General features: G+C 38.9%; 1 protein-coding gene across 2 annotated transcripts in view; it reads right to left on the bottom strand.

Moving 5' to 3' along the window:
• Positions 1 to 26,971, bottom strand: part of MTREX (Mtr4 exosome RNA helicase) — a 43,097-nt gene extending 16,126 nt beyond the window's left edge. For both annotated transcript variants that reach the window (XM_072359927.1, XM_072359926.1), the window contains exons 1-15: positions 26,845 to 26,971; positions 26,538 to 26,669; positions 23,360 to 23,426; positions 22,699 to 22,761; positions 21,697 to 21,809; positions 20,865 to 21,039; positions 20,510 to 20,600; positions 19,764 to 19,888; positions 15,474 to 15,572; positions 14,332 to 14,434; positions 14,037 to 14,168; positions 12,841 to 12,920; positions 12,109 to 12,219; positions 10,252 to 10,353; positions 8,927 to 9,052 (exon numbers count right to left, since the gene is read on the bottom strand). In XM_072359927.1, the coding sequence (XP_072216028.1) occupies positions 8,927 to 9,052; positions 10,252 to 10,353; positions 12,109 to 12,219; positions 12,841 to 12,920; positions 14,037 to 14,168; positions 14,332 to 14,434; positions 15,474 to 15,572; positions 19,764 to 19,888; positions 20,510 to 20,600; positions 20,865 to 21,039; positions 21,697 to 21,809; positions 22,699 to 22,761; positions 23,360 to 23,426; positions 26,538 to 26,669; positions 26,845 to 26,945 (1,620 nt within the window). In that variant the 5' untranslated portion in view covers positions 26,946 to 26,971. The remainder of the gene's footprint in view (positions 1 to 8,926; positions 9,053 to 10,251; positions 10,354 to 12,108; positions 12,220 to 12,840; positions 12,921 to 14,036; positions 14,169 to 14,331; positions 14,435 to 15,473; positions 15,573 to 19,763; positions 19,889 to 20,509; positions 20,601 to 20,864; positions 21,040 to 21,696; positions 21,810 to 22,698; positions 22,762 to 23,359; positions 23,427 to 26,537; positions 26,670 to 26,844) is intronic.
• Positions 26,972 to 26,975: the final 4 nt, after the last annotated feature.

The following is a 26,975-nucleotide window of genomic DNA, read 5'->3' as shown; positions in this document are numbered from 1 at the left end:
TTTAAAATAATGGCCATTTAACTATTAAGAGCAATCCATTATTTTTATATTCTGGAAAAATTTAGTCACACACCTTTTTCTCTATAAGGAGACTTACTGATCACAATGAAGTTCACTTGAAAATAGGTAATCTGCAACTTCTTTAACCTAAGCAACGCCTCATTCTAAAATTAGTTCATAGGTTGTTCCATAGAGGCTGTGGACTCTATTTCTGGAGATACACAAAAGCCACCTGGACATGGGCCAGGGCATCCTGCTCTGGGTTTGTCTGCTTGGGATTGGAACAAAAGGGCACCAAGGTGCCTGCCTACCTCAGCCCTTCTGGGATTCCATGAAGCTGCAAAATGTGGAGGAAATCTCAAGTTTCTATAGATACCTGAAGATCAGAGAACTTCTATTGCTGATGCTAAACAACATGCAACACAGCAATTTCTTTTAAGACCTGAAACCAGGATTATGTGCCACTTGTCCATTGTTCTAAATATATCGATTTTCCAGGAAAGAGAAAGCACCACTCCCTAAAAGCTTGATTCTCTGAAACAGAGAGTGCCATTTACAGAATGGCATTTACTAAAGAATGACATAGTGATTATACCAGTACCAGCTCAGGAGGGCTCAGATTCTTTCCAACACCAGCATTTATGACTCTAGGAAGGCATCAAACAAAGCAGCTGGATTACACCCACTAAGCTAGGTATGGTCATAGCTGTGCAAGCCTTGAGGAGATCATGCAAAATGTCACTGTGATCACTTTGATTGCACTGTGTACCTCATCCTTCATTCTTTATGTTGCATTGCTGTAAGGTGTAATTTAACTGTATGCTTATAAAATTATCAGCTACTTGCAGGAATAAAATCAGAAGCAGCACATTCTCACTAGTACTATCAGAAAGTGAGAAAACAGTGCATTCTTTACAATATATGCACAAAATATCCCAAAACAGACCAAACAACTCCTGCATATTAACTTTGAAGACTTTTTAAAATCAGTACAACTGTGAAGAAGGAGCAATTTAAAAACAAACAAAAGAAACTTTTTGAAAGCCGAAGCTGTTACTTCTCCAAACCAAACAGAACTGTAGTAGCCTTATTGCATTTGACCGCCAGAGAATTCTGCAGCATGTACTACTCTTTGTTGACTACCCTGGGCTATCAACAGACCCACATTTCATAGGCAGCAATCGTATGGATATCCTTGCTCCAAATACCTATTAGCAAAAGACGGATTATGCAGCTGCATTAGGAAAACTAACAGCAAAACTCAGTCATTTTTCCATGCTAACAACACACAAAACATGACCAGGGAACCAGATCTTCCTGGCAAATAAAGAACACAGGCATGGTCAATGAAGAGGCAACTGGTGGTTATATAAAGACACTTGTCACATACAGGGTGGAAAGGAACAACAAGAGATGGAGAAGTACGAGATGCATTTAATAAGAAAAGGTGGCCTTTCCTTTCCTAACTGCTTATGTAAAATGAAGCATTCAACCATCCTGGAGCTTGCTTGGTACTAAAGGTAAAGGAAACAAGTAAATATAAGTTACATCTTCTTTGTCATGTTTTTTGTTCCTCTTCCAATTCCTTTCTCTGGTAAAGCTCCATGCCACCACCTTCCTTACTATTCATTATTACTTTCTCTAAAATACTTTGAAGCATATGCATGACATTTAGCTGATTTGCTACCACAGATATCCCTGTAGATCGATTCACTCTTCTGCAGCCTAACGTATGCAATTATCTGCCTCAAGTTCTCTTGGTCTGTGTGAAAATCCATTCCACATTTCCAGAGAAAAGGCTCTATATTAGAGAATAAGCACCAATAAGCTGTGCACTGAACTGCACTGAACAGTCACTTCCAAGCGCATCCTGCATCTACAAATTAGATGCTGGAGAACTACCACCCAGGTACTCTATCCTTCTTCTGCAAGCAACTCTTTCACATCGGAGAGAACAGTCTACTGCCTCCAGACTTCAACAGACAGTAGCAACAGATTTATTTGTGAAAACTAACTAACTAAAAAAACCAAAACACTAGGGGAGAGGGAACAGTTCTGCAAAGATTTTTATTGCTCCAGTCTGGATAAATGAGACAAACAAGAACAGCTGGGATACATGAACTAAAGTTCTCAATAATTAATAACCCACTTAGTGTTCTTGCAAACATTCCTCTTCTTAGTAAGTTTTAAGTCAGCTTAAAAGGAACGCTCTTTCAAGATCTGGGTCGGAACAGAATGATAGGCTTCAGCTGATCAAATCAGAATGTGGGCATGAACACTTCACTACAGAAATAATCCTGTCAATAATTAACTGAAAATTGGAGCAGCTACACACTATCTCCTGTTTCACTGTCAATGATTTCAAAATGGAATATCTTCTTACACAATCAAATCAAAGAGGTCGCTAGTCACACATTTCTTGCTCACATCAATTAGAAAGGTAAATCGAGTGGTGAAGATTAATGGATATTAGAATTGACACTCACAGCTTTTTCAATATTTTTTATTTTCCTTCCTGTTAAAAATAGGAAACCTTACCTAGCCAGTGATGTGGGGCTGTCATTACTGCCCAATGGCATGTGATGTTGAGCAAGACTTACGTTTGGTAAGGGTTATCCTCCCTGCTCTCTTATATTGGGAAAAATGCTTACATTTTCAAAGCTGTTTCAACACAGAGAGGGAACAAATTTTGCATAGAACTTCTTGCTCTTCAACCTGTCACGGAAAACATGTGTAAAGCTGTCACAGGAAATGTAAGACAGGAAATACTGTTTTAGTGACAGGGACATTAAGAGCTAATAAAGATGAAAGAGGTAATTATGTGTTTTTAAGCAACAAGAAAGAGTATTTCATAACAAGAAAAGTTAGATGAATAGCAGGACGTATTTTAGGCCATTGGGTCCACTGATAATTTCATTTATCATAGTTTCCATAAATAAGCTGAATGAATGAATTTCCAAAAAGGAAACAAAGAACAGTTTTTGTTTGTTTGTTTGCTTTTTTTTTTAACAGAAAAGAAGTTCATAAATAACAATTTGGTATTTAAAACAACTATGACTTTTTTCCTTACAAGTTGGAAATAATTATACTTAGCTGTCTGTATTAGTCATCATTAGTAATTCACAAGACAAAAAAAGGCTTCATTAAATAAAGTGACAGCTTGATACATTCATAAGACACAAACAGTGATATAGTAACGGCATGCATTTTTTCCACATATCAACTGCTTAGTTATTGCATGAATAACCAGCTCTCAGAAACACAGAACAATGTACAGTTATACTGATCATAGGATTATCTTGAGCTAAGTTAGTGTGACTGCAACAGATCACAGAAGACCCTCTGGAAGAGTTATTTTTAGCAGACAACAGTAAACAGCCATCTTATACACAAACTCATTACCAATCTGGCTCACAGCTTTGCCCCCAAAACAGTTGTACCATTGCAACTGTGGGTGGCAGGAGACCTCTTCTCACAGGTTTTGCAAATGAGAAACATTCGGACTTTGCTTTTGCAAAAACTCCAGTTGTAATAAAAGACTTAAGAGAAAAATAAACATATATCAGCTTCCCTTCCATGAAACATATCTTTATTTTTCTTACACCAAACCAATAAAATTAGTTTTGAATGACAGAACTTTCTCTCCTACCATTATAGGAGAGAAACATCCTTTGTTTTACCTCAGGCTGATAACTGCTATTTCTGAACTGATCACAGAAAAAACAGAATGGAAAAAGAAACCCTACATACTTCTACTGAGGTATCCTGATTTAAAAAAATAATATTTAAATTCTCAAGCAAATCTTTGGAACTAAAAATTTTATATAAGACAATTACTGCACATAAAAATTTCAAATACTGACCACTTCAATAGAGGATCATATGATGGCACATTAATTGTCCTGCACAGAATACAAATACACTAGGAAAAAGAACAGTGATTAAAAAAGCATCGTACTGTGCAATGATTCTTTTGGATCTGGGTTGATAACCCTACAATTGCACTTGCCAAACATCTGAGAAACAAATTTGTTCCATTCAAGCCAGATGTACTAGAAAGAAACTCAAATGTAAAACAGCAAATAGTATCTGTATCTGCACTCAGAAGCTGCTCTTTAACTCTTCCTGGTTTCAGATTTACTACTACAGAATTTTGTCTTGTCAGTGAAGGTGACAATTTACAGTTTCACTAAAAACATTATTTTAGAAGAAAATTTGGTCTCAAACACAGAAAATTTCTACAACAGAATATTAACAAAAAAAGGAAATCTTATCTTGTCCTCATATCACACCTTATTAGCTTTAGGAATAAGAAGGCGGAGAACTCCTGGCTTAATCATTCAAAATGTATTTAAATTTGCAATAAGACAGTATTAAGTTCACCATAACAAAAGCAAATTTACAAAAGATATGACATCTGGGGGCAAAATGCTTCCCACAGAGGTAAAAAAAATAACAACAAAACAACAAGTTTGAGTAACTTCTGGTATGAATAAGTAACAACCACAATTAATAAATAATAGCTGTTAGCTTAGTTTTTCTGGCTCAGGAAGAGCAATAAATGTACTTCAATAGTGACTAGATATTTCATATGCCGTATGATGCACATAATCTCCCCACATTTTGACTGTAAATGTCAGAAGAAAAGAGAAAGTAGTTCTTTCTATCTGCTGGCTTTTCTATAAAGCTGTATGGCTGTATAGGATGGTCTTTGAGTATCTGTCTCCCTTTGAACAGTTAAACGGTTGCTTCTACAATTTCACACTGAAGTCTCATTGACTCTAAGCAGATTTTAAAACTAAGGCTGGAAGTTAAGTGGCTTCCTGAACTGAAGCCTGGAAAATTTCTGCAGTCCAAGCTCTATAAGAACAAAGCAGAAGTCTGATGGTTTCAAAAAATGAAAGTAAGGAACACATATTTTTTACAGTAAATTTTGACCAATTATTCAAAACTTGTTTGTTTCATTGAGATTCTCATGTCACAAATCTGAATTACAAGGAAGGAAGGTTATGCGGTGCTCCAGCTCCTGGTGACAATGTATTTATCTAGATTTTGCAACAGCTTTTCCAACAAATGTTAATGGCCAAAACCCAGCCTATTTCTCTCCCAAAGTAGACTGTGGTAAGCTTTTGAAATGCTAATACTCTTTTTTTTTTTTTTAAACATTTTCCATATGAGTAAGCTTACAGTCAAATGAAAAAGTACAATACTACAATTAAGCTGGAATATTAAACTGGTACTTGGCAAGGGACTGAACACTACGGGAGCGACAGTCACGTTGGAGTGTATAGCCTGCTGCACTATATACACACACCCAAATCACAGCAATTTCTTAGTTGGAAGGGAGATTTGAAGTTAACCTCGTCCAATTCCCCTGCAGTGAACAGGGACACCAGCAGCCTCCAGATGAAGCCTCACCAGTGCAGAATAGAGGGGCAGGTTCACCTCCCTTGACCTGCTGGCCATGCTGCTTTTGATGCAGCCCAGAATATGGTTGGCTTTCTGGGCCGCAGCGGCACACTGCTGACTCACACTCAGCTTCCCATCCACCAGTACCCACAGGTCTTTTTCAGCAGGGCTGCACTCAATCCTTTCACCCCCCCAGCTTGTACTGGTAGTGATACGACCAGGTACAAGACCTTGCACTTAGATTTGTTGAACTTCACAAGGTACACCTGGTCCCACTGTTCAAACCTGTCTAGGTCTCTCTGGATGGCATCCCGTCCCACCGGTGTGTCAGCTGCACCCAGAGCTTGGTGTCATCCAAACTTGCCAAGGCTGCACTCAACCCCACTGTCAATGTTACTGATGAAGATATTAAAGAGTATTGGCCCCAGCACTGACACCGGAAGACATCATTTGTCACGGATCTCCATCCAGACATGGAGCCATTGACCACCACTCTCCAGACTTGATCCTGCATCCAGTACTTGATTGCATTAAAACACAGCAAGAATCAAGGAGCAAGCCCAGAACCTTATCAGTCAATACCAGATGAGCCAAAGGAAGGAATATAAAAAACACAGTCAAACATCAAGTGAATTTCTTCTGTGTGTTTTATATTTCCTGTACATTAACGACTGTTTTTTCTTGATTTTCTGATTTTCTTCTCGTTTTGTTTTGTTACACTTTCTAAAGTTAAAATGCACACACACATACACACACAAAAAGAACAACGCTGGTGGCAATGGCTTACTATTAATCCGTTCTGCAGACAGGTAGTTTCACTTACGAAGAAACCACTAACTCAACATTTTATCAGATCACTTGTACCGCAGAAAAGTTGCTCTAATAATCAAAATGTCTCCTCAATGCCTCACCACTTCCAGTCTCATATTTATTCCTGATCAGCAGGAATCTACTTATTTTTATGTTAGTGTTGTTTTTCACACTAAACAGAATTTTCTTTGTAACTGGGAGTCTGAAATGAACTGAGCTCTATGCAACACGGAACAGATGACTAGAACACAATCTAATGACACTGCATCAATAATTATGGAACAATGATTTGGGCTCTTGCAAGTCTGAGGAACTTTCCAATGCATTACTGCACTGCGGACATACAATAGGAACTTAAAGTAAAATATTAAACTCTCAGAATTGCTGTCCTATCCATTCGGTTATTCTGATAAAATAACCTAAGAAACAAAATGAAGTACAAAAAGATCAGAAGGATTTCTCACTTTCTACTGTCAACTCTGTCAATAAAGGCCCTGCCAAAGAGCCAGATGTAGCCTGTGGAATACCTCCTGTAGCTTGACACTAGGCATTTTATGTTCCATACACACATGACTAAGAGAGCATAATACTATATTTTATCAGGTTAGATGCATGTTTTCTTTCAATTTTTCAGTCCATCTAGTTTCCCCTGTGAAGGAGTAAGTAGAAGTAAAGCAATCATAAACTCAAATTCAACTCTCTAAAACCAAAAGTAGTACATTTTCTTTCAGTATACAAGTTATTCATTTTCACAATTAGTTTGAGATTTTTTACTTTTAGAGAAATAATAGGTTTCCATAGTTCAGGATCTCAACTAGCATGTATTCTTATAGATACCTGTATGACCAAATGTCAACCAGCGAGATGCTGCTCCAGTTTCAAAGGCCATCTAGTGTCAAGATGAAGCTTTTCACTTCTCACCTAAACTAACATAATCTAGTTGAGAATTTTTCATCCAGACTCCCTTTTCTCCCCCTCAAAAATTATCATGAAATACTTAATTTTATGCAAACGTAAAACTATAATTTACTGTCTTCAGAAAGCTCTCCAACAGTACTGTAAGCATTTAGTTTTATGGGTTTGAGCAAGCCATCAGTTTATGAAACACCGAGTGGTCAAACAAACACGAAGGATAAACAAAAAACCTACTTACATTGCAGAAGACAAATGCACATCACTGAGTTTAAGAAATATTTACAAATATCCTACATAAGAACTCCATCTAGGATTTGAACTTTGGATTTTAAGCTTGAAGTACTGTACACAACATCGCAAAGAACAGTGTCACGGCCAAACAGCACAGCTGCAATATTACTGCTGGTATATACACAAATCCCTTACCTCACTGATCACAGCGTTAAGCAGCAGATAACATTACTTCTTAGATGTTTTACTCTAGCATTCAGGAAATGCTTTGGATCAGATATACAAAAGGGTTAAAGGGCTACTATATAAATTTTGTTATATAAGTGTTCTATCATTCTCAATAAGGATCTTTAACCCAAATTTCTCCATATAAATCTAAGCTTGTCCTGGAACAAAGACATAAAATTTGATGTGGCAGCAAAATACCACTACAAAACATAGTCATCATCTTCCCACAGATAAACATTGGTCATCACTAAGTAAATTCTCATCTAAGTGCACTTACTGTTGAGTACAGAATGTGAATACTGAAGGAAACATAGCTGGCGTGCATCCTTTGCCTGTTTTGTCATGAAAGGTATCTTAAAGTATTCGTATTTAAAAAGGAAAATCTATACTTATTTTTAAATACTGTACAGCTTGTTTCAAACTATTGCTTTTACTACCTTTTCAGCAATCGGCTGAAGAGTTACAGAAGCTTCAAAAGCCATCAGTTCAATCATTACAGTCCTTTCCAATCTTTTTCAAAGAAAATTTCAACTCAGTCTTTGCTTTCTGATGAAGCAGTGTGACAAATTAATGAAACATGTAAATTTAGGTAAACAGGGGAGAATAACCAAGACATAATATAAATAAGGGAAGGAATCTGCAGTACTTCCCCCCCTTTTTGATTCTTCATAATTCAAAAGGGGAAAAAGAAAAGCTTGTAGTTTCAATAATGGAAATGTTTCTTATTATTGCCTTAAATCCAAAAAAATATATAGATGGTATCAAAATTGTAAGGAAATTACATAAAATACTTACATTTTATAATACTTCATAAAGAGTTCTATGGTTTTCAAACAATTTAAAAAAATAAATAGAAAGAGTTTTTTCTTCTATCATTTTATATCTCCAGATGCTTGGTTTTTCAGCGGTGGAAGTCCTTCTTTAAGTATGTATACCACAAAATGACACTTAGAAAATAATTAAAACTCAAAAATCTAGTTAAAATTTATGGTCTTTACATACTTGCTTAAAGAGTGAGAACACGTGCCACAAGTAAATTCTACTAAGAAAACAACCTCTTTTGATTCATGGATTTTCCTAAACGCACTGTGAATTTGTTCATAGTTGATTTTAGCTCACTGACAGTCAACCTTTATTTTAGCCAAATTATGCACCTCATTTTTCTGCTTCTTCTTGATTCAGATTGGTTTGTCTGCTACACCAAAAAGTTCACTAACAAACCTTTATTTCATCACAGAACCAGTACTTTTATTGCGAGTTCAGCAAACATTTACAGGTCAGTAATACTAATACTAATAAGTAATAAGTAATAATAAGTTAGCTTTTATCCTACCTTTAAAAGTTGCTTGCCAATTGTTGGACTCATTTTTTCATCCACCATAAGAATTACGATTCCTCTGTCATCCATACCTCGGCGTCCTGCACGACCTGACATTTGAATGTATTCACCTGAGGAGATCTAAATGAGAAAAATAACAAACATTAGAAAAACAGCAAGAGCATAGAAAGAGCTATTTATGATTATACACACAGTACACCTTCATGACGTATAAAAACTAACGAAACAGTGAAACAGTTACATTTGACATGGAGTTTTTACAGACCAAATTATTTACTCATCACAACTGATGGCTAAGCTGCTTAGACAAATCTATCCTTATGAGTAGTATGTATCAACAGGATAACGTGATCAGCATTTTTACAGCTACATTTACTGATAAGTAACTACAGTAATTTTTCTGACACCTATCACTGTTTTAATAGGCAAAAAAACCCACCAATTTTACTCATGCATCACACCATGGAATGTTGCTACACATGGTAGAGATTACTATATCTTCAACAATAGATTAAGAAAACTGTACTGTAACATTTCAAAGGCAGTAGTTGCTCATGTCTGATACCACAAAGATAGCGAATTCTTGCATTTTTAAGACTTCCAATCAGACTGAAAAAAGTGTGAAACTGAACAGCTCGAACTGAGACCAAAGAGATATGTTATGTCAAAACACATTCTCACTACTTCCATTTACCTCTGTTTTCCCATCTTTGAAAGAGCAACTGTAACACTTATAAAGCTTCTTTGTGATGATTTATACAACCTTATTATTATTTACATGTGAATCAGACATCTGGTTTAAATGTTTAAAACATTCAAATAAATTCAGTTCCAGATGTTTAAAGACCTGCTTTTTCTTTCTCACATCTCTCCCATCTCATCCATATTCTATGGGATACCCAAACCAATCTGATATAACAGAACAATCAATACCCTCCCTGAAGAAAGTCAACTATTCTCTTGGGTCTATCAAAACCTAGTTATCATTATGACACAGTACTGAGCCAATGTATTATTCAGATTCCTCTGACACGGATGAAAACATATTCATGCTTTAGGGTAAATTGTGCACAACTCTCAGGCCAGCCCAATATTCAGCACAAGTTTGTGTTTGATGTTCTTTTGCTGTATCTATTTAATAGTTTTAATTGTACTGTGGGGAATCTTGTCTTCAGGAAACAATAGTGAACAAATAAAAGGATTTTTGAAAAAAGATACATGCTACACTGACGTGGATATGTCAACAGTAAATTTTGTCTCTGAAAAAGTTTATATAACATGATTGAATCATTCTCCCATAGAACCTCTTTTGCACATACCCATCGGAAATCTTTCCCATCAAATTTCGAGGCACTCGTAAACAGCACAGTCCTGGCTGGCATATTAATTCCCATAGCAAAAGTTTCTGTTGCAAATAAGGCCTAGATAAACAAACCAAAGTTAAGCAAGCAAAAACAGACTCTTAAGCAAATGTAAGTAGTCAAACATTGCAAAAACTCCAGATTGTAATTCTTACATACTGTCAACATAGGAATATAGAAGAATTCAATATTTAAAAACTGCAACAAAAACATTCTTTCCTCCTTCGCTTATTTCTTCTAGGAAAACAAGGAATAGCTACATGAGACCATGTGCCAAAGTAAACACAAGTTCTACAAATGCATTAAAATCTAGAAGCACTTGCAGGATTTCAAAAATCACTCCTGCCTCTTGAACTTCCTTCTTTATAAGCATGCATCATACAATAGACAAAAAATTTTGGACTTGGAAAATGCTAGTTTTAATACTTCAAAATAAAATGTGTAACACTTAAAATCACAGATGTAATTATGTACTAACGTAAGACATCTGCACATAAAAGGCTAAAGCTTTTAACAGAAGATAAAAAGCAGTTTATTTCTTTTTTTTAACCAGATAAACATGGAGTTATTTATGCAAATCCACACATTTCTCAAGGGAAGGGAGATGCAACTGATTACATCACTGGGATACCTACAGAATTCCAGAGTGGTTAAGGACACTTGTAGAACTCAATATTTTAATCCACAAAACAGACCCCTTTCCTCTAAACGTATGTAGCTTTTTTCAGAACTGCTTACTTACTATCCTTCAATACGGGAGAAGGAAGGGAAGCCATCCAGAGGGACCTGGACAGGCTGGAAAGTGGGCCCATGAAAACCTAATGAGGCTCAATAAGGCCAAGCGCAGGTTGCTGCACATCGGCTGGGGCAACCCCACGTATTTATACAGACTGGAGGATGAGAGATCTTGAGAGTAGCTCTGCAGAGAAGGACTTGGGGGTCCTGGTGGAATTGAAGCTAGACATGAGCCAGCAGTGTGCACTTGCAGCCCAGAAGACCAACTGTGCTCTGGGCTGCATTAAAAAAGGGGTGGCCAGCAAGGAGAGGGAGGTGATTGTCCCTCTTCTCAGCTTTTGTGAGGCCCCATCTGGAGTACTGCATCCAGGTCTGAGGACCCCAGCACAAGACAAACGTGGTGCTTTTGGAGCAGGTCTGGACGAGAGGCACTAAGGGATGAAGCCACCTCTCCTAGGAGGAAAGGGTGAGGGAACTGAGCTTGTTTAGCTTGGAGAAGAGAAGGCTGTGGGGAGACCTCATTGTAGCCTTCCAGTACTTGAAGGGAGTATATAAACAGGAGGGGAAACAGCTGTTTACGAGGGTGGATAGTGACAGGATGAGGGGGAATGGTCTCAAAGTGAGACAGGGCAGGTTCAGGTTAGATATTAGGAGGAAATTTTTCCACACACTGATGCACTGGAACAGGTCGCCCAAGGAGGTTGTGCCCCATCCCTGGAGGCATTCAAGGCCAGGCTGGATGTGGCTCTGGGCAGCCTGGTCTGGTGGCTGGTGATCCTGCAAGTACCATTGGGGTTGAAACTGGATGATCCTTGAGGTTCTTTTCAACCCAGGCCATTCTATGATTCTATACTGTGTTTAAAAAAAACAAACACCCTAATTCTGCATAGAAGAATACTCAAAGCATTCAGCATTTTTCAGTTTGGCGTTTGCAATGACCTTTTCTCTCCCCTTTTTCACTCAAGAAACAGATCCCCACTATATATTAGTATACAGTCTGTGCTAGGACATACTTAGTTTGTCTGGATGATCAACTGTATGCCAGAACAAGAAAAATATAAATGTGGACATAAAACATACCTTTATTAGGCCCTCTGAGAAAAGAATTTCTATGGTTTCTTTTAAGATAGGTAGCAGACCACCGTGATGGATACCTATTCCGCGCTTCAGAAGAGGCAGCACATGCTCAACCTGGGAAGAAACATGTTAACACTAGTAAGCAAATTATAATACACCTTGCAGAAATAAAATAACGGTATTGAAAACCTTCTGAAGTTTATAAAGTCTAACACATTCTGATTCAGAATACAATAAAGACCCCTTCAACTTATTTTCTATTGAAAATATAAGAACTGCAAAGCCAACAGTCAATCTTTTCAAAACTAGAGTAGTTCTTCAATAGGCTACGGTCAACTGTGTAGCCACACTAATTCACATTTGCAATCAGTATTTGTCTACATAAAAAACTTTTTGAGAGACTCAGTAGTTAATATCTGATAAAGCACACATTGCACCTGTGGTTAAGCTCTTTTCAGACAGTTTTAGTCCATATGTGCCCTTGTTTGTATTTAAAAACATAGCTAAAAGAAACAAAAATAAAACAAAGCATGAGAGAAACTTGTTCAATTTTGTCAGAAATTGAATTCCAACAAAGAGTCTGGTCACAGAGACCTATTTCACAAAGCCAAAGGGCAATGCAATGAACAGTAAATTCATTGAGATCAATTTATTATTTCTGAGCCCATTATTCATAACCCACATCCTCAAAAGTCGCAGAGAACAGGTGACCAGAAGCTCCCCCTATTCACTCACCTGAGGAAGTTTTTTGTCTTCATCTGACAGACAGTCAATTGCATTATTGAACACTTCTTCAACCATCTTTTTTTCTTCATCTGAGAAAGCAATTTGTAATTTATATAAAATTTAAAATGTTAATTAATAATCTATGTAAATAAAGCAAGTATGACATTCTAAGCTCTGTAAAACTTCACAATAGAAGTAGCGCAGAAGGCAGTAAAATCTACACAAAACCACCCATATCCATGTCAGACAACTAACAAATGTGGGCCCTAAAGAGTCCAAACAGTAACTGTAAGCTCAAGGGAAGGTTAGGGCAAACCTGGAAAAGTAATCCAAACTTCAGCTATTATCAACCTCAAGATTTCTCAACTTTACATATTATCTATTCAATGAATCTCCACATTTCCCTCTGACCAAATAGTCTCTGGCTTCCCTCTTCCCCACTGATTCTTAAAGCTTATTTGCACTCTACACAAGTACCATAAACATCAAGAACTTGCATTTAAAGGTATGACCAAAGAAAGCTCAGAAATACATATCCCTACAATGATGCAAATCTTTACATCTTTCAGACTGAAATGGTTGCACATTTTTGCAATGCTGACACAGAAAGCATCATGACTGGGACAAGTGAGGAAGCAAGAACCCTGAACAATTCACAAACATGAAATGATATTCTGTTTTAAAACATCTTTCTTATATTTTTGTAACTACTCCAAAAATTTATGGGCCATGTACTGAAGCTCATTTTCCAAGCTTGGTCTTAATCCAAAAAACCAAAACAAGCTTCAGTTTAGCATTTTAGTTTTTATTTAAGTAATTAGAAGAGAAAGTAAGGGGAAAAAAAGTGGATTGAACAGCTGAAAGAGAACAATGTCTCATTATATAGCCATTTTAATTTGAAGAGAAAATTCAGATTTCCAGACAGAATTTTCTAGAAATTGCACTGCTATTCTATACTACCCATTGCACTACTGTCACAGTGAACAGAATTCTGGAGAAAGAAAACATTCAAATAGAATACAGCTAAACATTGCAGTGATCAAATACTACTTTGTTATCAATACATTCCTATCAAAAACAGGTTGATGCACATATAAGAAAGCAGGTTTTTTTATTTGTTCTTTATAGAAACAGAAATATTAATCTTGAATAACATTTGAAGTCAAATTACAATTTGGAATAAACTGCATTCTACTTATTGTTACCTGTATTGAAGTCTAACTTTGTCATCTGAAGAGCATAGGCTTCACAGTCCTTTTTACTGAAGCTGAAAATGATTACAGGCTGGAAATTCCTTTCCATGATCATCTTCACAATCTTAAATACGTTGGAAGGGCCTACAGAGAAATTTCATGAATTTCATTTTAGCAAAAAAAAAAAAAAAAAAAAATCTTACAGAAGATTTAAGATAGAAGCACAACTTAGATGCAACTTATTTTAAAAATAAAATAAAAAGAATAGTTTTCTAAGAAGCCAGTTAAGAATGGGACCCAAACTCACCTTTTGTTCCTCCTTTCCTGCCCTTCTGATCTCCTTTTGCTAAGTCTCCTGCATCTCTAAGCACTTGCATTGCTGTATTAAAATTATCTTCTCTGAAATCTCCCTAGATATAGAAGACAACCTTTGTAAACAATTACTTCTTACAACAGTCTACTAAAAAAGTTCATAATGCTTTATATATTGAGTACCATTACTAAATGCTTACAGGTTGAAGAAGAAAATAATGCACAAAGCCAGCAAGAAACATTACTAGGCCAATGGCACAGCTCAGAATTCTCAGAATTACATTTGTCTCTCTGGTTTACTTCACATTATTCTAATCACTATACCACCTACTACAACAGACATGCTGAATGACTGTACTGGTTTAACACTGATGGCCAACTGAACACTATTACACTGCTTTCTCATATCCTCTTATTAAACTAACAGGGTGAGAAAACACAATGAAAAAGAGCTCAAGGGTTGACAGGGAGATCAATCACCAATTACCACAGGAGGCAAAGCAGACTCAGCATAGGGAGACTGATGTAATTTGTTGCCTTTTACTAACAAGATTAGAGCATTGAGAAACTAAAACCAAATTACTAACACCAAGGGAGGCAGGGATCAGTCAATAATCTTGACATGTATACCCAATACAATAACACAGTAGCAAAACTGACTTTTCGGAATGTATTTATGAAGATACACTGCCCAACCAAGACCTCCTGTTTATGGCATAAGATACTACTGTACAAGTCACTAATGAACTTTAAACACATTGCTATTCCTGAATCACCTAACAATGCACAAACACTTTGCCTCCTTAACTGAAAATAATTTTAAATACAGCTATCATTTAAAAAAATAAAAAAATAAAAATTAAGTGAGAAACATTAAAACAAGTATCAGAAAGCAAGGATGAGGGTACTTTAAACACCTCAGCAAAGCATGACTCAGTTGAAAACATTACAGTAGATAACAAAATATCTCTTCTGTATTACTCCAAAACCTATCAGCCACTCAGCTATCACTGTTACCCTTGCGTACTTCATATTATAAACACACATATCCTTTGCACAGACAGTCAGATTTTGCAAAAGATGAAGTTCATTACTGATAAGTGAGGAGAAATGCCTTTCAAAAAAAATATTCCTTACGTTCTCGTCAACAACAAGACGCAGTCCATCTCCTCCTGCTGGGAATATATAATGCTGCAGTGGGGTAGGTCGATAATCTGTATATATCACATGGCAAGGCTACAACAAAGAACAGCATAAATATAAATATTTTATGTTTCTTATTATATTAGACATGTATACTTGCTTAATGGAAAATATAACGCATTACTATTAAAACATGTATTTTTAAAAGCCAGAATCTAAGATGAGGGGAGGTGGGGGTATAACTGGGGTTACTAGTATTGAGCCTGTATGTAACATTCCAGTGCCTGTAGGTGAGGGATGTGCCAGTAAGATCCCACAGTCTTGTGTCTTGGTGAAGGAGAAGGACGACTCACCCTTTTCTAGGAACAACACAAGGGTTGTTGTGAGGTTGGTGGCTGTGGAAACATCTGAGTAGGTCATGAGGGTATTGGGGCTACTGCCACTCAAAAGGAGGCCCAGATCAGGTGCCTCTACACTGAGTGAATACTCAGCATGGATAATAAACAGGAGAAGCTGGAGGCCGTTATGCAGTTGGAAAGTTCTCCATCACGGAAACATGGAATAACTCGCACAGCTGGAATGCTGTGATGGATGGATATAGACTTTACAAATGAGATAGGCAAGGCAGGAAAGGTGGTGGTGTAGCCCTCCCTGTTAAGAAAGAATGTGAATGTATGGAATTTAATGATGGTGATAATAAGGTTGAGAGCTTATGGGTCAGAACAAAAGCAAAGGCTAACAAGACTGATATTATCAGGGGAGTCTGCTACAGGCCACCCAAGCAGGATGAAGAGTTGGACGAGATGCTTTATAAACAGTTGGGTGAGGTCTCAAGGTCACTCCCTCTTGTTCTTGGGGGGAGATGTAAAGGTCTGGAGGCCATCCAGGGCATAAGTGATCATGAGATGATAGATTCCTGTCATGGAATTTATAAATACACTGACAGCAAGAGGAGGGCTAGGGAAAATCTCCATCCTTTGTTGGATGCAGAGGGCAGCTTGATGACCAAGGATCAGGATAAGGCTAATGCCTCCTTTGCCTCAGTCTTTAATAGTAAGACTTGTTACTCCCTGGGAAAACAGCCCCTGTACAGTGACAGGGATGGCGAACAGAATAGGCCCTGCATGATCCATAACAAGATGATTTTGGACCTGCTCCAAAAGCTGGATGCTCACAAGTCCATGGGACCAGATAGATTGCACCCTAAAGTGCTGATGGAGTTGGCAGATGTGGTTGCCAAGCAACTGCCCATCATCCTTCAGCAGTCCTGGCTAACTGGGAATGTCCCAGAGGGCTGGAAACTGGCAAATGTGATATTCATCTTCAAATAGGCTGGAAAGATGATCCTGGTAGCTACAGACCTATCAGTCTCACCTCGGTACTGGGGAAGGTTATGGAATGGATAATTCTAGGAGCCACTGTGGACCACCAGGGGATCAAGCCCAGTCAGCATGTGTTTACAAATAGTAGATCCTGTCTGAAAAACAGGATTTCATTCTAAGACAAGGTGACCCACTTAGTGAGGGGAGAAGGGCACTATAGAGGGACCTGGACAGACTGGATCAATGGGCCAAGGCAAACTCTATGAGTTTCAATAGGGCCTAGTGTCGGGTCCTGCATTTTGGTCACAACTACCCCAGGCAGCCCTACTGGCTTGGGGAAGAGTGGCTGGAAAGCTGCCTGATGGAAAGGGATGGACAGTCGGCTAAATATGAGCCAGCAGTGTGCACAGGTGACCAAGGCAGCCAATGGTATCCTGGCTTGTATCAGGAATGGTGTGGTGAGCAGGACTAGGGAAATCATTCTGCTCCTGTACTCAGCACTGGTGAGGCCTCACCTGGAGTACTGTGTTCAGTTTTGGGCACTGAGGTGCTGGAGCAGGTGCAGAGAAGGACAACAAGGCTTGTGAAGGGCTTGGAAACTATGCCCTACAAGGAGACATTGAAGGAACTGGGGCTTTTTAGTCTGGGGAAAAGGAAGCTGAAGGGCTTACTGCTCTCTTCCAAAATCTGAAAGGTGCTTACAGAGAGAGCGGGGCTGGTCTCTACTCACTGATGACAGGTGACGGGACGAGGGGAAATGGCCTCAAATTGCACCAGGGTTAGTTTAGGTTGGATATCAGGAAAATTTCTTTACAGAAAGGGTAGTTAGGTACTGAATAGGCTTCCCAGGGAGGTGGTTGAGTCACCATTCCTGGATGTGTTTAAAAACTGTTTGGATGTGGTGCTCAGAGACATGATTTAGCAGAAGGTTGTTAGTTAGGGTAGTATGGTTAGGTTGGGATGGACTCACTGATCTCAAAGGTCTTTTCTAACCTGAGTGATTCTATGATTCTATGACTCAAAGAAATTAAGTTAAAATTTCTTTCCCGTATATGGATTTTGTACTAATGATGCTACTAAAATACATGAAACCTTGCAAATCCTTTAGGACACAAGCTGATAATTAAATTTCTCTCACGTGGAACAGAGAAAGACAGGTAACGTTCTCTTCTGCATTACTACACATTACTACTCAACATGTCTTAACATCTTTTAAAACCAACGAAAGAACTATTTCCATTTTGAAGTATCATCTTTTTACTTGGATCACCTGAAAAAGGCATATTGTTAAATTTTTAACATGTTAAAGGTTTCAATAGATGCAGAAAGCTTGCTTAGAAAAAAAAAAACAAAAAAACTTTATTAAATACTGCATAGATCTACTTTTAAGAAGTCATTTCATCATTCTGCAAAACAAAGTCAAAGCGTTGTGCCAATCTTGATTAGACTTCTTTTAACAATCCTTTCAACACAAGCCATATGAGAATGAAATTTTTGGGTGATTTTTATAATCAGAGCAACCTCTAGTGGATATTAACTTCCTCAATTCTAACTCATAATCTTTTCTGCAAAACCATCTCTACAAAAAATAGAATAAAAATTAACTGAATGGTTATAGGATGGGTTACATTTGTCACATTCTTACTTCGTAATTTTGTTTGCATACTTACACATTATTTCCTGTGGTTTTATGATTTACTTTTGATTTCTGCATGCCTTTTTCATGAGCACATCAAACGCATACTCCAAAGTAAAAGCAGCACTGGCAATGCTAGTAACAAGGCTACATAACTTTTTCTAACTATGCTATATTGAGCAAGAAAGCAGTGCTGGCCTTAAACTAATTTCCATAATTTGCTGTGAGAACCTGAGCAGTAACTGCCATGTAAAATTTAAGCCAGAGATAATGTCAAGAGCCCTGCATATGGGAAGAGGTGGAAAACAGAAGTCCTAGAACTGATGGACAGCTAATAGTCACAGAAAATACACAACTTTGTCAGCTGGGAAAAAACTGCTATACTCTTAAAGAAGTGAACAAGCAGCAACAGCTAAGAAAAGGGTGTGATAAAGAACCTGCCTACCACCTGATTAATAAGATATTTCCTTAATTATGTACAGTGTGTTCCAGGGATTAAAAAACATGTACTGACCAAAAATATTCAATTCAGAAAAGACTATCATGATGGCAATCATTGAGAAACTGTTGCCTGCTCTTCACGCCTCTTCAGAGGGACTGTGCACTGCCTCTCTACCTTCTTCTGCCCAGTCTGACTGCTTCCAGGACCCTGCCCCACAGCCTACCTGCACCAAGTTGTTCAGCTTTGCCTCTCTCTACCCAGCTGTTCCAGGAACCCTGACTTTCTGAAGACCTTTTGACAAGACAGTGAGATGTTCAGTACTGCAAATTGGACAGCAACTGAATTCACTGATTATTCAAAGAAATCACCCCATGACTAATATACAATCCTAACAGAAAAAGCAGCAAGATAATAATAATGAATTTGTATGAATTTTGCAAGAATATCCAGGCTACAACTGAGAACTTATAAAAATGGATGATGAATACTTACCATGCCCACTGACAAGTATACACCTACTTTAATGCAACTGTAACAGAAGACTTTATTATTCTTGAAACAGAGACAAATGTGGTGCTTACTGACTGCAAATGTAAACCCTTTGAAGTCTCTGAAGTCCTGAAAAGGCCTGTCTCTAATAATCACGGTACTGTCAGTGTTTCATATCTCAGAGTGTTTGTTGGAACCAAGCTGGTGTTTAAATAACTGCTGAAAATATTAGTTTAAAACAAATAGCTTCAATGCTCCTGTGTGCAGAACCAAAAGTCCATACAGATACAAAGGCTAAAAGTACTTAAATACTATTAATTTATAAGCTGTAACATTATGATTAAAGAGATCCACAAAATCACAAGGATAAAGGTATATTGCCTCAAAAAAGTTACCTGTTTGTGAAGATGGCAAATCCATTCAGCAAACTGACGAGCATTTGGAATAGTTGCAGAAAGGAACACATAATGAACATTGTCAGGGAGCAAAATAATTGTCTCTTCCCAAACCACACCACGTTCTGGAAAAAAAAAACAAAACAAAAAAAAAACAAGTCATATGGAAAATCTGTAATTAAAGTGAAGTTTTGAAGCCAAGCACACTTAATAACAAAATAAAAATAAAAATAATCAGATTTGTTTGGCAGGACAAGGGGGAATTGTTATAAACTGAAAGAGGGTAGATTTAGATTTGATGCTAGAGGGACATTTTTTATGCAGAGGGTGGTGAAGCACTGGAACAGGTTGCCAAGAGAAATACTGGATGCCCCATCCCTTGTGACATTCAAGCTCAGGTTGGATATGGCTCTGGGCAACTGATATGCTGGGAGGCAAAACTGCATATCGCAGAGGGGTTGGAACTGAGTGAGATAAGGTCCCTTCCAGCCCAAGCCAATCTGTAAATCTATGACATAGCTACTATACAAATGTCTCCAAAGTTGCCTTTCTTTCAACAACAACAAAAAAAATTAAATTGATGTACACAATAACAGTTCCACACGTTCACTAAAAAACAAATTTTGAATGACTTATGATGCGCTAAGATGACTGATGTAAGAGATTATAAAGTTTTAGTTCTTCAAAGGAAACAGTCTTCGCTCTTGAACAATAAGGATATGAAAACAAAAGAAGGTAGAAGATACCTGAATCTCTCATGTAATGGATTTCATCAAAAATAACCCATGCAACTTCTCGCATAACCTCCGAGCCTCTGTAGAGCATACTTCTCAAGATCTAGAAAAAGTGAGAAAAAATTGAGATCTACCAAAAATAAAAGCATAAATTTACAGAGATTTTATTTTCTTTCAATAACTACAAGTTGAATCAAGAGCAAGAGGGGAAATAATGAATTATATATATATATATTTTTTTTTTTTTTAAACATAAATGAGCTTCTTCTGACAATATTAATCTAACAATAGATTACTGTTATCAGATAAACCTTATCAATCAAAAAAGGGTAAAAAAAAGACAGACAAAATTCATGTTTGATCCTACCTCTGTTGTCATCACCAGACAAGAAGCTGTAGGATTGATGGTGACATCTCCAGTCATCAAACCAACATCCTGGAACTCTTCATACATCTCACGGTATTTCTGATTACTCAGAGCTTTAATTGGACTTGTAAATATCACACGCTGTTTTTCTCTCAAGGCCAAGGCAATTGCATACCTATGTTCAAACATTGTACATATTAAAAGCTGTCAGGAAGAAATTAACAACTTCTTACTTTTCTTTGATCTTCTGATTTAAAAAATAAAAAAATTCAGAACAATACTTCTGCCCTTTAGAGAGCAACCAACACTGAGAAGTTAACCAGAATACATGGAATTTAGAGAACATTCCATTTTAACCAAAAATCTAACTATTATTCTTTGAACCCATGTCCTAATATATTTACACATATACCTCTCTACTCAGGTCAGCAAAGCAATTGTGCTGCCAGACCAAACCTTGAAAAACAGAGTTGTTAAACACTTCTGTCTGTCATACAGCAAAATGCAAATGAAATTAAACTTCTGACAGAAAATAAAACGTACACAAACTTCTTCATTAGTTACACACAAAAACTAGAAAACAAATCTGTATTGCAGATTTTTTCCTCTCATTATGCAGAAAAATATCTCAACAAGACGACTGTTTAAAATATAAAAGATAAATGTCACCATTAATAAAGCCATTACCCACTACAAAAGATGAAAGAAAAAACCATGGCATATTGAAAGTTTCAATTAAAAAAACAAACAAAAAACCTAAACAACCAAAAACAAAACAGTGGCTGAATAAAATCACACCATTCCCTTGTCAGACTGACTGAAAATTACTTACTCTGCACACACAGTTTTACCAGCTGAGGTATGAGCTGACACCAATACAGACTGGTTATTATCTACACACAGAATAGCTTCTCTCTGAAAGGCATCAAGACTAAATGGGTATTCCTGAAAAGAGAAACAAAATACTCACTTATTTTTATAATAGACTATTATCTATATTTAATTATTTTCTGGCTTAGCACGCAGATTACAGACAGAAAAGAAATCATGTACTATAAAGCTGTAATTTCAATTAATCTTAAAAATCAGGAAGAAAAACCATAGTGTACTAGTGAAACTACTGCCTGATGTCACAGAATAAAAACAAAGCATAACAACATATCCACTCCATTCAAGCATTTCATTTTACTCTAACAAATTTAAAATACAGATATCAATCTCGCTCATGACAAGCCACCTTTCTGGGCCACTGTCAAGCCTTACTAGCAAAGTATAATCTTTTTCCTCATCTACTTAGCCCAAAAGAATAAAAGATGTAATTTAACACACTATTGTACTGCTAGCATAGTTTGGACTTTGCCTGCCAGTCTCTGAGAAGGGTTTTATAGAGTCAATAATAGATGACATTTGCCTGCCAGAGCGCCCCTCAGATGCTTTCACTGAAAAGGTTCACAAATGCCTGTCTGCTAAAGCTCACCAGGACATTCACTGGATCATTTTGCAAAGTGTGGGTACAGAGTTGAATAATACAGTCATGCAAGTTTCACAAAATATTCTTAGAGCTTGTCATCATAGTCAGTTGTGTTAATTCTAGTATTAAATTCACAGTTAATCAAGTAAGAAGTCTCACTCCATCCCTTCAAGACTGTGCTGAAACTGTTTATCTGCTTATTCCTGCAACCTTCAGCCAAAACAGGGCCATTCTGTTACCGCAAGACTCCCGCCTTCAACTGCTTTTCATGCTGATCTTGCAGAGCACCATGCCTATGGTTTATACAGGAGGTAATTGGACACCAGTGCTTTTAAGCCTTTTATACAAATCTCACACACATACTTTTGCAGGTTTTCCAGTTCTTGGCTGCAGACCTGTGAACTCTTCATCCGCTGGAAGTGCAACCTATAAAATGCATTTTAAACGAAAATGTTAGACTATCCTGTGTGTGCTCCAGTCACAGGTAAAGCCCTGAACACCTACGGCAGGAGATTAAAAACATAGTAAAACTTACCTGAATTTCTACTGTCCTGGTTCTATAAGTTCATGTTTCAATGTGTCCATTCTTCCTCTTACCACCTCTACCCTCCTCTAACACCAATTATTTTTCTTACTTCTGATACTCCCTGCTGCCTGACATAAAATGTGTCTGCTTTAGCTAGCTTGAAACACAAGCTTTTCAGACCAAGATGCAGTCAGGGCTTCTGACCAGCAGAAGTTATAGGCAATTACTCAGCTTATATTGATTTCACTCCCTTTCCAAGGAAAATGTGTTTATACATGTAAAGTTCCTGTTCCTTGCCAATATCTAACATTCTCTCACGTCAAATATTTAAGTTTTCTTCAGTTCCTACATGATAACAAAGACAAAATTTTAACTGCATTATCAAGTAATGTATAATTAGTACAACAATAAATATAAGCAATGCTATAATACCCATAGTAACATAGGCACTTCTACAAGAAAGCCTAGACATTCCATGTTTATTTGCACTGCACTTACCTCATGTGTGCAGCCTTCAACAGTTTCCACAGCTTGAACCTTCACATGAGGCATCAGGTCTGCCAGACTGAAAAAACAAAAGTTAGGATTGCCAGAAATGTATTTGACAACTCTAATTTCTTTATATATGGGAAAGGGTTGAACTTCACCTCTACTTTAAACGTGACATAACAAAACCAAAAAGATGAACAAACTTACACAGGATAGTTGGTAGAAACTACTGCCAGTACTAAGATTACTTGATAGTTAAATTTTCTACACTATACTCTAGCTACCATACTTCCTGACTTTCAACACTTAAAAAAACTTGTATCACAAAATAACTTTTGGATCATGGAAACACAGAATGGCTTTGAAAAGGACCATAATGATCATCCAGTTTCAACCCTCTGCTATCTGCAGGGTTGCCAACCACCAGACCAGGCTGCCCAGAGCCACATCCAGCCTGGCCTTGAATGCCTCCAGGGATGGGGCATCCACAACCTCCCTGGGTGTCACCACCCTCTGTGTGAAAAACTTTCTCCTAATATCTATCCTGAATCTACCCTGTCTCAAAACATTTGCAGTACCCTATGCTACCGCCCAAAGCACCATATTAGGGGTGGAGAAGCAGGTCCTATGGAGGCATGACACTCCAGACACTGCCCCAGCAGTTCCACTCCTATCCCTGTCACCTGGGCAAGAAGCAGGAGCTCATGGTGAGGACGGTGTGGATGTGCCAAGTGAGCCACCCCGCAGTGAAGGGGGTCATCCTGCAGCCACGAGGCCTGAGTTCGCTGCTCCCCTATGAGGGTTTGGAGCTCAACTCTCCAGGCCAGGATGTGAAGCTGCTGGCACCAAAGTGTGCCCCCGGTGGCGCGGTGGTAGAACTGCCGCTTGCAACGCCGGAGGCCCGGGTTCGAAACCCCGCTGTGGCACAAGTGGTAGAAGTGCCACTCTGCTACACAGAAGGCTTGAATCCCAGGAGTTAGACTCGATGATCTCTAAGGTCCCTTCCAACTTGCACGATACTGTGATACTGTGATCACCCGCTGGGGAGTTTCTTGATGAGCCTCTCCTTGATGTTTCTGTTCCACCAGAGGGAGCAGATGACTTGGAGGATGGCCATACTACCAGCAGTGATGCTGGTCTACTTCTCCCCTCTGCTTATGCTCTGGGCTCCTGCCTGACATCCAGATTGATGGAGACAGAGGAGGACAGTCCCAAGACGTCCTCCTCTGTGCAGCAGCCCTGTAGCTTAGGGAAAGGATGAGTGCACCTTGAAGTGGGGGAGGCCCCACTAGTGTTGCCTTTTCCCTTTTTTTCCCTCCACCGTTATCATGTTCCTCTTTCCGGCAGTTTTGCCATTTCCTCAACTTAGTAAATAATAGTGTTTTAAGTTATGAAGTTTTATTTTCAGCTTAAGGATTTGCATGAAAATTAGATATAAATTGTTAAGAAAATAAGGTTGCTGATTGCTCACAACTATATATGTGTGTGTGTGTAATAAGCATAATGTAATGATGTAGAATAAGGGATGGAATGTCATGGTTTTGCAATTTTGTAATTTTGCTGTCAGTATTCCACATCATAACATCATGTTAAGCATAGATAATTTTGACGAATCTGCTGCTCAGAAAAGAAGACTGAATGTCCCAGGGAGCACCACGGTCAGTCATATGACACGGACTCTATATAATCTCACTTCAGTGCTGGACTCGCTTTCTTGGATCCTGCCAGCCATGGGGGAGTGTGTGGAAGCGTTCCAGCCGTTTCGCCTAGAGTTACAGTAGGCCTCTCGGTTTCGGGACTCACTCTCTCTTATTTTACTTGATTCGTTAGCCTTAATTCCAATTATATTGTATTATATTGTGTTATTCTGTATTCCAATATAGTATTTAGTAAATAAGTGTGCCTCCTTAGATCGTTGCCGCTGTATTTATTTCCTTTTTCCCTGTTTTCTTTTCCTTTTGGGATAGCGGCCCTGCAGGCCGTCTATACCCCTGTCATGGGTGCAGGTAGATTTTAGGGTAACCCGTGACACACACACAGTTTTCCCCCCTCAATATGCAAAACCACAGAATCACCAAGGTTGGAAAAGACCTACAAGATCATCCAGTCCAACCATCCACCCATCATCAATAGTTCTCACTAGACCATGACCACAGTGTCCAAACGTTCCTTAAACACCTCCAGGGTCAGTGACTCTACCACCTCCCTGGACAGCCCATTCCACTGCCTGACCACTCACTCTTTCAGAGAAGTAGTATTTCCTAACATTCACCCTAAATCTCTCATGGTTCAGCTTGAAGCCATTCCCTCCAGTCCTATCACCAGTTACATGAGAGAAGAGGCCAACCCCCAGCTCACTACAACCTCCCTTCGGGTAGTTATAGAGAGCAGGTCTCCTCTGGAGGTCTGGGGACCCTAGTACAGGAAAGATGGGGAGCTGTTAGAGAAGGTCCACAGGAGGACCACAGTGATGATCAGAGGGCTAGAGCACCTCCCTATGAAGAGAGGCTGAGGGAGCTGGGCTTGTTCAGCCTGGAGAAGGCTGCAGGGTGACCTAACTGCAGCCTTTCAGTAACAAAAGGGAGCCTATAAATTCTCTCTCCTCTACTCTCTACAAGGGTAGATAATGACAAGACAAGGGAAAATGATTTTAAGTTGAAGGAGGGAAGATTTAGGTTGGATATCAGGGGAAGTTCTTTACCAAGAGAGTGGTGAGGAGCTGGAACAGAGAGGCTGTGGATGCCCTATCCCTGGAGATGTTCAAGGCCAGGTTGGATTGGGCCCTGGGCATCCTGGTCTAGTATTAGATATGGAGGTTGGCAGCCATGCCTATGGCATGGGGGTTGCAGCTTGATGATCCCTGAGGTCCCTGCCAACTCAAGACATTCTATGATTCTATGATTATTTTAAGAGAGCTACTGTAGGTACCACAGCCAAGCACACATTTTAGTAACGCCACTAATGGCGAAACCGACTTAAAATGGTAATTCTGGATCTATTTCCCTTCTTTACAAGCACCTTTTGCTTCCAGTGTTACTCCTCATTAGCACATCTTCACATAAATACACCAGCTTCATATCTGAATTCACACTCGACCAAAGCTGTACGCGCTCACCCTTCACAACAGGTGTTCAGTTTAACATTGTGCCCAGCTACAGTTCCCTTACACAACAAGCTGGGTACTTACTTATTATCTTCTGCTGTGATATCTTCCAGTTTCGGCTTCTTTCCCGAAGTCGCACCTTCTGTGCTGTCGACTTCAGCATCTCGTCTGGTCTTCCCTAGCCCAGTTGCCGCCGGTTTGTCCTCCGGCCGCTTCCTGCGAACACAGAGGGCGCAGATCGCAGCGCGCTCAGGGCGCAACTCGGGAACGCGCTCAGGAAACGCCCCACGCGGGCAACGATTCCCCATCAAAGCTCCCCACTGAGCCCACCCCAGACGCCAGCCACCCCGGGGCCGGCCCACCTCCCCCAGCTTCATCGCCGCCGCCTCACCCCGGCCTCCTGGCAGCCTCGGCGGCACCCGCTTTGCCCCTGGCAGCCGCTGCGTCGCCCTCAAACACGCTGAAAAGCTCATCCCCAAACGCGTCCGCCATCTTGCCGCGCTCCCACAGCGCCCCGCGCGG

Source organism: Excalfactoria chinensis, chromosome Z (assembly GCF_039878825.1).
Source record: "Excalfactoria chinensis isolate bCotChi1 chromosome Z, bCotChi1.hap2, whole genome shotgun sequence".
Taxonomy (NCBI): domain Eukaryota; kingdom Metazoa; phylum Chordata; class Aves; order Galliformes; family Phasianidae; genus Excalfactoria; species Excalfactoria chinensis.
The sequence above is the reverse complement of the archived record's forward strand: the minus strand, read 5'-3'. Positions and strand labels throughout refer to the sequence as shown.